General features: G+C 41.4%; 1 protein-coding gene across 1 annotated transcript; it reads left to right on the plus strand.

Annotated features, from left to right (window-relative positions):
• The first annotated feature begins 1,192 nt into the window (after nucleotides 1-1,192).
• Nucleotides 1,193-11,057, plus strand: LOC147692016 (transmembrane protein 272-like). Its single transcript, XM_086936722.1, has 5 exons — nucleotides 1,193-1,287; nucleotides 1,729-1,774; nucleotides 4,619-4,681; nucleotides 7,245-7,424; nucleotides 9,544-11,057. The coding sequence occupies exons 1-5, from the start codon at nucleotides 1,255-1,257 to the stop codon at nucleotides 9,762-9,764; spliced, it is 543 nt and encodes a 180-aa protein (XP_086792848.1). The 5' UTR covers nucleotides 1,193-1,254; the 3' UTR covers nucleotides 9,765-11,057.
• The last annotated feature ends 1,551 nt before the right edge of the window (nucleotides 11,058-12,608 follow it).

Below are 12,608 nucleotides of genomic sequence, written 5' to 3' on the forward strand. Positions count from 1 at the left end.
GACTGGACTACGACAACGCACTCTACACAGGAATCCCAGCCAAACACCTACGACGACTACAACGCATCCAAAACACCTCCGCCTGACTGACCGTCAACGTCCCAGCCACATCACCCCCCACCTGAGAGACCTACACTGGCACCCCATCGACAAGAGGATCCCCTTCTGCTCCGCACCCTCAAAGCACTCCACAGCGCCGGACCAGCCTACCTGAACAGCAGACTCAGCTTTCACAACCCCCCCGCCAGCTCCGCTCGGCCAGCCTCGCCCTGACTGCTGTCCCCTGCATCCAACGAACAACCTTCGGTGGCAGATCCTTCTGCTACCTCGCCGCCAAGGCGTGGATCACCCTCCCTATCCACATACGGCAGACCCAAGACCTACTCGCCTTCAGAAGACTCCTCAAGACCTGGCTCTTCGAGCAGTAGCAGCACCCCCCCCCCCCCCCCCACTCCCTCAGCGCCTTGGGACCCCCACGGGTAAGTAGCGCGCTTTACAAGTACTCTCATTGATTGATTGATTGATTGATTGATTGATTGATCGAAGCATGAAAGAGTGGGAAGATGGAAGAGCACAAGGATAGATGGAAGAGTGAAATGGTCAACAGATAAAAGGGTGAACAGCGGGAAGGATAAAGACTGGGCAGATGGGGAAGATTGTCAGGATCGATAGGAAAGGAAGGAAGGATGGATGAATCATTGAATTAATATATAAATTGGTAAAGCATAAATGTATGAATTGATGGAAGGAGGATGAGAAGCTAAACAACATTCACTGAAGGGAATGTTTGCTCACTTGGCATGCTGGGTGTGATCAGAGTTACGGTTAAAGTGGAGGGATTTTCATTTTCTACCTCCTCCCTGAAACCTACCTCCACAATATTTTGGTAGTTGATAGTTCTTTGGTCGATATTCTGACATACAAGTCAAAGGAAAAGTGAGCAAGAAAGGTAAAACAAGCTACGGAGTGAAAGAAAGAGGCAGAATGCAGCATAAAACAGGGAAAGAAGCACTGACAACAAAGAAAGAGAGTTCAAGGCACTCAGGAGTGAGATTGCAAGGGAGATCAAAAGGAAGAAAGAGTGAAGTTCAGCTAAACTGACAAGCTAAGTTGTGCATTTGGGATTATCAAACTAATTAATCCTAACTTTTCTGCAGGTCGGCCAACAAGAAAAACAGTCAATCATTGGCTCAAAAGGACATCCTTGGTGTGCTGTGGGACTGAACCCGAAGAAAGCCGGCAGACAACGGAGTCATGGCCCAAGACAGAGTGCATCAGGACTGCCAGGTAAATGCACAGATGTAAAAAACGTAGAAACATCAAAAAGTATCAATATGGAATCAATAAGGGCTTCTAGTATACTTGAAAGAGAAGAGTGGAAGTGTGGTTCTCTTTCACATCCACAACCTTCTTCCTTGGCTGAGCAAGGGCAGATGTGAGGCTCACAAATGCCAATATTAAACCCAAAGAGGACCTATGGTACAGAATGAGCACACACACATATCTCAGTTGCAAATTCATTTTGTTCTTTACTGTTATTTTTAACTAGCGTTTATATAGCGCACCCTTATTGAGGCTTCGTAGCGCATTTCAGTAGTGACTCTTCATGGTTAAAGGCAGCATGAAGGCACGCCTATCACAGCTCACTGCTAGCACAAACCAGACCCAAAGCTTAAATGCCAAGCTTGATCTCAGTTCTAATGCAATCACTGTCTTATGTTTGCACAGGATACATCAGTCAAGAGTTGCTGTTGCTGTGCCGCTCAGTGTGTCAGTGAGTATTTGGTTAATTTACTGCATTTCAATTAACTAAGGTTATCATTTCATTTTGGGGTTTTCTTGGTGTTGGACATTTCTTGGTGTTTGATGGTTGAGTTCCTCTGGAAATGGAAATCCTTCTATTCGGAAAAATAAGTTTCCTGTCACTGCTTTTCTCACAAATGCACATGAATTAGGGCCACCTTTATGCGTAGTCACTGCTGAGCTTTTCCATGAATGGATCACTGATGGAGTCTCCACCCTCATCTCCATTCATGGCTTGACATACCATGCGGCACAAACATCTTCACAGCTGACCGGCCATTGCAGTCTCCAGGTCCCTGTGGTTTTGGGGACATGGAGCCGTATTACCCAGATGCCTCAGGGGTGCAAAGAGCATGTGCGCCAGCTTGGTGCACCCGGGACACTTTGGTATTACAGAAGGGGCCTCAGATGCTTCTGCGGCCCATTATATATTACAGATAGCTCTGGCACACATTGAACACCAGCACTATCATCAGCCTATCATCAGAGGGTGTTTCCTCATGTGCACGGAGGAGTGACCCCATACAAATGAGGGAATCACTTTGCCTCTGCGCCTGCACCCTATTTTGGACGCAGACAAAGGGCAAAAATGACTTTCGGAGACGCCTGCTAAAGGCAGCCTTTTAGAGGGGAGCAAGGGGGTCCTATGGACCTCACTGACATCCCCTTGTAGGCGGGTGCAGTCACGCACTGCACCAACCTGCAAGGGGATCTCTCACCCCTCTTGAAGTGCAAGGGGGTGCCACCTGCAAATGAAACACGGAGCGGCTTGGAAGCAGCTGTGTTTTACTTCTCTTGGATGCGCTGCCCCCAAGGCAGCACTAGTTCGCGGCTGCCCTGGGGGCAGAGCATTCATGGTAATATTGCCCGCTTTCCCTGTTTGCGCAAGGCGCATATTTTTAAAGGTGCACCAATCTAAAACGAGGGAAAGCCACCATATTTGTTATACAGGCCCAGATTTACTATGGGCTGATTTGCAAGGCAGTTGGTGATGGAACACACCGAACGCCTTCTTAGTGTACCTTCGTTTTCGACTTTGTTTTCGATATATTACTCTTGAGCACAAAATGAACATTCAGTAGGATTTGCAGAATCCTGTCCTATTAACATCAATGGGACAGGTTTCTGTCTGTGAATGGTGCAGAATGGTAGGAATGAAGGAGGGCAGGAGGCAGAGGACCTCATCCCTGTCTTTACTTTCTTAAAAACATTTTATTTTATCAATCCACTTCCTGCGCTAAAAAGGAACAGGAGCTGCAATCAAAACATAGAGTATGCATTTGGCAAATGCCTTGCTGGGTGCATGCAGCAGTATCTTGGAACTCTAGAAGCTCCTCATTCCCAATAGCCCACATTCCCAAAGTGGAATCTGTCCCTCAGACACTACTTTTTCTATGTGAATGGATACCACTGCTGTGGGTGTAAGTATTCAATCAATGATTTACATAAGTTATTTGTTGAGGCTGGGGCCTGGAAAGAAGGTTGTTTTCAGCTGGTTAGCTAGATTTGCTTGAATAGATCACCTACTAAATGATACAAAACGTTTTTATCTTAATGCATAATGGGGGTGGGAGCCACAGAGAAGCCCTGCTGTGGTCACACTGATGTATGTGGTTGTATGGATAATTGCCTTCTTGGGGTGATGGTGGAGTCCAATAGTGATTTCCTAATTAGTTAGGAAAACACTATTCCTAAGGTATGAAACTTGTTGAGTTTAATTAACGATTCCTAATGGGTCGTAAACTGACCCACCTCATAAATATTAATGAGATAGGCCGCACTTTGCGACCCATTAGGAATGATAACCATCACAGGGATGGTGGCCTGCTAGGGTCCGCAGACCACCTTGTCTGTGATTGCTTTTGATTAACTCAACACGTTTTTCTTTGAAATGCAGCCATTTAACTTCATGAAAAATGGAATGTTTCAAAAGAAAAAAATTAAACACTTAAAATTCATTTTTTTTAAAGTACGCAGTGGTCTACGGGACCTATGCCGGCTCTTAAAAAAATATTTGTGTCACGTTCACAAAGGGAAAGTGGTCCCATAGTATCCATTCAAATTTTGAATAGGCTGCTACCACCTTTGAATTGGTGGCACAATATTTATGTTTTTTGAACGAAATTTGGTCCCAAAACAATATTACATACCACTGTGAATCGCTATTTGGAAGGGATGCCCTAAACACTCCCCTTCCACATACTGAATCGCAAACCAATTTTGCGATTCAGTAACAACATAGAAGAGAGGTATGGGGTTTCCTTCGATATATTCTTAGAACAAACGGCACATATTGAGTCGGATGCCTAGACTTGCCTTCAAAGAGTACACAGGTAATGAAACCTAGATTGAAACGCGTACTGGCGTTTTTTTTTTTTACGAGTTCTTAACTCACAAAGTAGAGTACCTGTATGCTATGAATTTATTTTGCAATTAGAAATTATAATTCACTGTTTAAAATAGGAAATGGCAATAAATATGCAAAAATATGTTTGAAATGAACTAAAAAGAAAAATCACTTGCTGTGTGACTTGAAACATGTTTCGCTGAGAATTACAAGAAGTAAAGAGCTGAGAATTATAAGACAGGAAGAGACGAGAATTACAGAAATAAGTGGGGTCCGGATGGCCTTTAAATCAGCTCTGTTTTTGATGCTAACATGTTGTTGGCGAGAAGGTGAGGTGGTTAGGGACTGAATGTTTAATCTGAAAGTTGTTTTTTGTTTATTTAACTTTTCTAAATAGCTTCTACCTTTAGTATCACAGATGATCAGCAGTAGGCATTTCAGAGACTGATATGTTTTCTTCTTTTTCAGAATGGCTTCTTGGTCTAATGTCACTTGTTTGGATAGCACTGAGCATCGCTGAAATTGTCATTGGTAAGATCAAAGGACCTCATTGCCTCCTTCTACTCTTTCGTCTCCCCTCCACCCTGATATATGCATCCCTTTTTCTATCCTCTTTTCATCCCTTTTTCCAGTTCACCTAATGAGATTAGGAGATACCACCCCTCGAAAGATTATTTTATGCTGAATGGATACATACTTATAACCTGTTGGCAAGTAATGCCTTATTTGGTGTACGACATGTGATTTGGGCTCTACTTCATTAACTAGGAAATGGTCGATCTTTGTCCATCTCTTTTAAGAAAGTTTTATTAGAACTCGAGACAAACTGTTGTGACACTTCCATATTACACCCCACCAAGTTGGTATCTCCGGCGACTGGCCCACCCCAAACTTCCCACCAACTAAGGCATTCTTAATTTCACCCTATATAGGAGATATCTCTGGACTGTTGGCCATTTGCTATGTTTTGAAACTCAATAAATACATGTAAAGTAGTCTCTGTTGGAAACAGGCCCAAATAACATCTCTGGATAGTTCTTTTTTAAATACCTTTTTTGTCCAAAACCCCAATGAGACTCGCCCTTCAGCACTTTTTTTTTCTTTTGGAAGAACAGAACTGCAAGCACCAAAATGCACTGAGACAAATATATGAGTAGCCAGGAGGGACTTAAATGTGTCCCCATAGCCTAAAGAGAGCTGTCATAGTGAATTAATTGAGTGTCTCTTAAAAATAGTTCTCACCTCCTCAACTGTAATCCAAAGGCGAGAGGTTGAGGGAACCTCTGCCAATATTCAGGATGTGACTCACCTCAGCTCTTGAAAGTATTGCAGGTAACTCATCGGAAGGGAATCACGTTGGTTTCTGTGCTTAGATTCAACCAACCTAAGCATAAACTCTACAAATTGCATAGGATAGGATTTCATTGACATTCTTGTTATGACTCTGCTGATAAGCATGCGCTCTTCTTGTCACATTTTTGTGAGAGCTCTGAGGTGTGACTGCAGGTATAATGCCTCACAACTTATAATTGAGGCAGTAGTGTGAGTCATGGATTGTCATGTGATCCCAAAATGATCCGAATATTTATAAGAAAAGCCTTTAAAAACAATTAAAATAATAGATTGAAAGAGTTAGATAGAACATGAAACTGAGCGGTTGGAAGAGAGAGTGAGAATGTGAGTGAGAGGAGAGAGTGAAAGACAGGGAGAGAAAGAAAGAGAAAGAGAGGGTCCAATAGAAATGATTGATTGGAAGAGGGCTGGAATGAGAGCAAAAGAACAAAGCAAAGGTGGGGATGAGGATTGGAGAAAGGGAGGAGAAAAGAATGAGAAAAAGAAGTTGACAAGACACAGGTGGTCTAAAAGGAAAATCATAGTCAAGTCAGAAGGGGTCTTAAATCATATGTTTTAAGCCAAACTGCTTTAGGCCCCCATTTCAAGTTCATTGCTAAATTCTGATCCCGTGTAAACTAAGGGATGGGGATTCTGGGTATGTTTTAAACATACCCTCGCAGTTTTCCCTAATGGAATAAATTAAGGAAAATGCCTTTAGAAATGCCAAATTATGTGGAATTTTGTGTGCATGCAAAACAGTGCTGAATGGAATGCTTGAATTAATATCAGGCACTGTAATCACTCAGGCTGCATCCCAATCCTTCGTTATTTTGCACACAATGCCGATTTAGTTTAAACCCAGCTATATGCAAATCAACCACGGCTCTGCTCCAATAGGAACAGTCCAGTCCGAAATGCCAAGACAGGTCCCCCCTGAACTGAAACTCAAGCAAACCAGAATTTGTTGTGCTACCATAATATTTTGCCATGTTACGTCTCCGTTGCGGGATGAAAACTAGGAAGAGGTGGCATTTACCATAACTGGAGTGGTAAATCCCTCATTCGTGGATAATGGCATTACCAAGTGTGGTAAATGCCTTAACTGACCTAACTTGCAAGGAGGTCCATAGTCTTTCATCAACAAACCACACAACTGCAAATCCCAGCATGGTTTTGTCCAGGAATGTGCTTAGTGTCTTGGAGGTCTGAGGCCATACTGTCTGCATTATATACAGTTTATTAGAACATTGGAATGTTTGGAGCTCCATTGAAAACAACAGAGTGCTCTGGGCTTATGATGGCTGGTATAAGCCTGGAGCTCCAACATTCCAATGTTTCACAAAGGCTTCAGGAAGCCTGAGGGGATTCCAATCCCCTCACGCTCCCAAAAGGCTTTTTTTTTTTTCTGCCCTCTAGTGGCAGAATGTTCTAATAGCCTTATAGCCCTTCGTAGCTGGGCTATACCGGCTATTAAAGTCCCTCTCCCTTGTTAAAGGCCCTTGCCTTCGGCTCTGGCCTTTAAAGCTGGAGAGGGCCTTTAATAGCCGGTATAGCCCTCTATGGCGGGCTATAGGGCTATAATAAGGCTTTTTCCTTCTATCAGGTTAGTCTGGAGTATCTGGCAATGTGTTATTTCCTGGTAGAAGATCAAACTAAATATCAACCACCCTACTGAAGGTTTCTTTGGCAATTTTTTATTGCTCTGTAATGCAACACCTAATGTAGATGTTTCACTGATCTGTTGTTTTCATACTCACAGGTTCTGTTTATCTGCAACAATGCCCAGCGCAACGCTTCATCCCTATCTACCTCATCGTCAATGGCGTCACTGTCATCGTCATGTCCCTCCTATCTATTGTGGCTGGACTGAGGCCAAATAAGCTTGTCTATGGCATCCTTGCACTGTTGAGCCTCTTTTGGTTTGCTTGGCTTATCACAGGTAATACCTTTACTTATGTCGTACAGTTCTAGGGACTAGTATTATCAAACAATTGGAAGCTATCAATCACAAGATTACTAATGAAATTAGCAGTTCATTTGCATGATAATTTATAAACACAAAGTGCCATCCATAAGATGGTGGATGAAGAAATGGCTTCAAAATGAGAGCGCACAGCACAACAAGTAATTTACAAGATAGCGCATGAGCATGAAAAGGTGGGTATATTGATTATCATTATCAATATACTTACAGATAAAGTGAACTGATAGGCTCCTGTTTCTGAATGGCTAGTTGTGCTATTTATTAACATCACAACATAAAATACCCACCAGGATCAAAATGTTTGGGCAAGGTAAGAAAAGTGATACATCCTATATCTGAGTAAAAAACTCAGATTCATTGTGTACTTTCTATTTAAGAGCACGTAAAGTGGTTGCTAAAATAGAGCTGGATGTAATTTTTTGAAGCATCGTTTAAAATATGATATATGTGTCCCAAGTCAAATTTCCCGTGGCATGTTGTTCCATAAATTGATTCCAAATACCTGTATTTTCATGCTTCCAGATCTCTTATTATTTGCATTTTATTGACGTTATTTACATAGGGTTTATGTAGACCCAGATGCTATCGCAGTGCTTTACATGGGCAGATATTTTGTACTGACTGATGCAGCTTTAAAAAACAAGTCTGGTTAACTTACAAATTGGGTGTGGGCAGGTAAAATCCATAGAAGAAGAATCTTTGAGATCTGCATTGATTGATAGGAGGTGCTGTAGATTGCCCAGGAGGGGACTTTGGGTAGTGAGAGAAGTAAATGGGGAAGGTGAAGAGTTTCAGTTTTTTCGTGGATATAAGGCGGTGGAGTTTGGCACCTGTCTGTTTCTCGCTTCTTGAAACCCTCATTCAGTTAATATTCAATGGTCTATAAAGGCAGATAGGGACATATTTACTTATGCCGTCACTGGAATGGAGGAACCCAGCATCAATCACAACTCAAACATAAGCACAACACGTGTAGTTCCTCCGCAGGCCCTGGCGGTGAGCGAGTCAAAGTTTGCGCAAGGGGCGGAGTTCTGAGTTGTATAGAGTTTACAGCACTCACTAATTACCAGGGGCAATATAGTCTACACCGTTCATAAAATTTTGGCAAGCCAGATTTAATAGTTGAAAAGTACATTATTTATCATGAGATGCAGATTGTGGCGTGTTAAGCCAACGTGATCTACTGGGCTATAGTGAGTTTGTTTTCTCAAAACAATTGGACTAGGTCTCTACCATACTGACTGAAGTTTCCAAGCAGCTTTTCCAGCACGGAGATGACAATTCTATTCTAAATCATTAACTGGCGTTTAGCATCAGTTGTAGGCCGAGCTCTACGATAAAGGGAAAAACGAGGTATCCTACTCAAAAAGTATTTCAAACGGAGCCTTACTTTACTCACCACTGATAAAAAGCCATTTTAACATAAAAAATAACCTTAAAGTTTCGAACTTTTATAAGTGGGGTCAGAGATTGCCCCGAGTGAGTGAAAACACCTGAAGAAGGACTTCGGAGAGATTTTCTTTAATCTGACACACATCTCACTTAGTACTGCTTAGGTGCATCAGTTTTACTGTAGCCACCCCATGACTGCTTCCTGGGACTTCCTGATTGCGAATAACTTCTTCGCCAAAAAGATTACGCTATCTAAATGCATCCTGATGCTTTCTGTTATTTCCATGGTAAATATTTAAAGTGAAATGTTACACATATACTTTGTAATATTTAATGTTACTGTCCTCTCATCCCCCCCTCATGCGTTAGAGGTCTTTGGCCAAATCTTTTCCTGTAAATTGAATATACACTGTCTTCAATCTTATATTATTGAACTGTTTAACTTAAAGATTCATAGTTTTATCATTGGTATCAATGTACCTTCTGGAGATTACATCTTATGGCAGGAAAAGAGAGTTATACACAGAAGTAGAGTTTTAATTGACACATGGTGACTGTTGCACTCATGGATTTTGTGGAAATATGGGTTAGTCAAAAAGGTAGGATTATTTTAAAGATGTGTCGGCAAGGATCTGAGATCAGTGTTGGGGATATGATGAATCTCCGATTTTTCACTCAACAGGGAGCGTCTGGACTTTCCCGCTGTACCCCAACTACACGAACTGCAACAGAACCGTCTACCTATTTACATTCTCCATCTTGATCATCCAGTGGATCATCCTGGCGCTGTCCCTCCCCGCGATCATTGTCAAACTTTTCTCCTCTTTCCTCACTTGTTCTTCTTGTCCCTCTTGCTGTCTTTGTTCTCAGTGCTCCTCTTGTGTTTCCTGTGTTACTAAATGATGAACTTAAGGCCCCAAAATCCTTATATTTTGTTATAAAACTTGCAGTTCCATGGACAATTTGCACAGCGTTTACTCAAGAAAGAAATTGAATATTTTGTAAATTCACAATTGCTAATGGATGATTTTTTTTGCACTGACAATTACGGACCACCCTTCCTTCTCACTGACACATCATCTAGACACCAGGATAATGGCCCAACCCCATTATTAGGCACAGTAAGCACCACATGATAACCAAAGGTGTAGTGAATCCTGATTTTGCACAAAAGTAGGACACATGTAGGGGTCAAAGGTAAAACATGACTCTGAGAGAGTGTCACTGACAAGCATGTATAGCTCAACCAGAAAACATGGCATGAACTCAGCCGCGGCCCGTGCAGGTAAGAGCGCTGGGTCGGGTGGGGGATTTCGACAGATGAAGACAAGGAAAACTTAATTATTTATTTCATTTTCGTTGTCACCTGTCAAATCCCACCCAACCCGGCCCCACCACCCCACCACACATACCTCCATGGGCTGCGGCTGCATGACCTGTTTTTCCACTTAAGTAATTAACTGTGTTTTTTAACATCCTAGAGACACAGAACTAATAGATTTACTGGGTTTGCTGTTGTTCCATTTAGAGGGCATGTATTCCAGCAGTTCGGACTGCATTCTTCCTATTGAAGGAGGATTAATACTGATTTATATAAGGTTACTCCCTGTCACAAAAAAAGTAACAGGTGTTGAGATTCAAGTTATTTTACTGACTACAAAATCAGTAAACTCTTAACCAAGATTTGCACAGGAAATAATTTTTCTAGAGTAGTTTTCTTAATTGCCGGTACAGCACACAACAATGAGCATAAATTGGTGTACCAGAAAACTACCTTGGTAAATAATAAAAGATTACCAGCTACGGCTCACAACAAAGCTTTTTTTTATATCATTATGATGATCCTAGACAACCAACACTTTTGGAAATAGAATAAATTTTGCCACACTGTTGAAATAGTGTAAGATGGAAGTGTTTGTTGGAAAGAGAAGAAGGCTGAGGTTTACTAAGGCTTTATGCCTGTGCAAGCATCCACAAAGTGGCGCATGCTATTTACTATTCAGAGCAAAAGGTATGTTCCAATGGGAAGGTGAATTTTACAGATCACACAAACTGTGGCTTGAAGGTGGCATTTTTAGGGTGGATCAATGCAAGCATGCACAGGTTCTGACGTAAAGCTAGCTCTATGAAGCATAGCAAGGCCAGGCTTTGCCCAGTAGAAGAAGGCTCAAGCAAGGTAGCATTTTTCTTTTTTTTCAAAAAAATCGATTCATTCCATATGGAATGCAGTGCACAACACATATCCCATGCACTGGAGCCTTCTGAGCTTATTACACGTAGGAATTAGTTCTGGAATGGTGAGTCTCCAGTATAAACCCTATGCTAGACTGTGAACACACACAAATGTACCATGATGCCAGCCCCTTTGAGATTTGTCAGCCGGAGCAACACCACTTTAAAGCCAATCTTGGTAGATTCGAAAATAATCTGGGTGCTATGCTGTGCTGGGTGAAAAATGTGTACATCTGGGCCTGAATGTGTATTTCAAATAAGAACTGTATAAAAATAGACCTAATTAGAAATGAATGTGTCCTTGTGTACTGTAACTGGTGCTCATGTAAAGCGCTCTGTTACCTGATTCCTTCGGGTCAAGTTCGCGCTATAAAGAACTCAGAAAATAAAATAAAATAAAAAGTGATAAAGTACCTCTAACGCGAATAGCTGAATGCTGTAAGTTATACATTGCTCTATTCAAAACAATAGTATTTATTTTATATGAGTGATTATTTCTTGCTTCTCCTTTTAGTATATTATCATAATGTGACAAGTCAAAATTAAAAACATTTGGGGGTCATGGAATCACAGGTGTCTAACGTCTTTGCGACAGGGTAGAGGTAGGAAAATGCATAACAAATAGTTGTTTCCAGTACCCCACTACCACTTACTAATAAAAAAAATGTGACTGTTAACACATTTAAAATCATATATGAAGATATGATTATTATTTGTTGTCGTTATTGTGCTTCAATAAATTAATTTGTTTGGAAAACTGATATCCTTTAAATAATTCACACCTAGATCTGAATGGGATGAACAAATACAACTGTCGCATTTTTGTTCTTGAATGTTCTTTTGTGTTCTTGGGCGTTTTACTTCCTGAGCAGAACACTTGCTAATGTATCATATATGCCATTGCATTTTTTCAAGTCGATCATTTCTACAAACCATTAGTGCATATTGTTTCAGGTAATCTGACCATATAAATGTACTCTCCCCTTTATAATATCACCATTTCATACACAACCCCACTGGCCTTCAAGTGGTGGAATTACCCAAAATGTGATCAGCTTCTTAAGAACCATGGTTAATCACATGTAAATAAGGTAGAAGCATTATTTATTACATTTACATTTGGAGTTGGAAGAATAGTTGATCTTGCAGAGTTGCATTATGCTCGACCTGTAGGCTTGGTGCTGTTCTGGATAATTGTTACAGTTTGTATATTGGTCTCAAGTGACCCTGAGTGTAGCTGGTTTTGCCTTTGAACCTTCTTTAGTGATTTGACCAGTGCAACAAGAAAGAGAGACATGGTTGCAATGGCAAGGAAATATACTATGTTTGTGTGTGCACTTGTTTGAATGAGCATAGTTGATGCAGTGATGTTCTTTACTGGTTAAACAGAGAGCAGGGAAACCCCCAGGATCTGTTGCAGGAGAACGGATGTGATGTTGGCTGCATTAGGGGATTCCACCACTCACTCCCGCCAGTACAAAAGGAAAACAAATGTTGCCACGGTTCTGCAGACAA

Source organism: Lissotriton vulgaris, chromosome 9, assembly GCF_964263255.1.
Source record: "Lissotriton vulgaris chromosome 9, aLisVul1.2, whole genome shotgun sequence".
NCBI lineage: Eukaryota > Metazoa > Chordata > Amphibia > Caudata > Salamandridae > Lissotriton > Lissotriton vulgaris.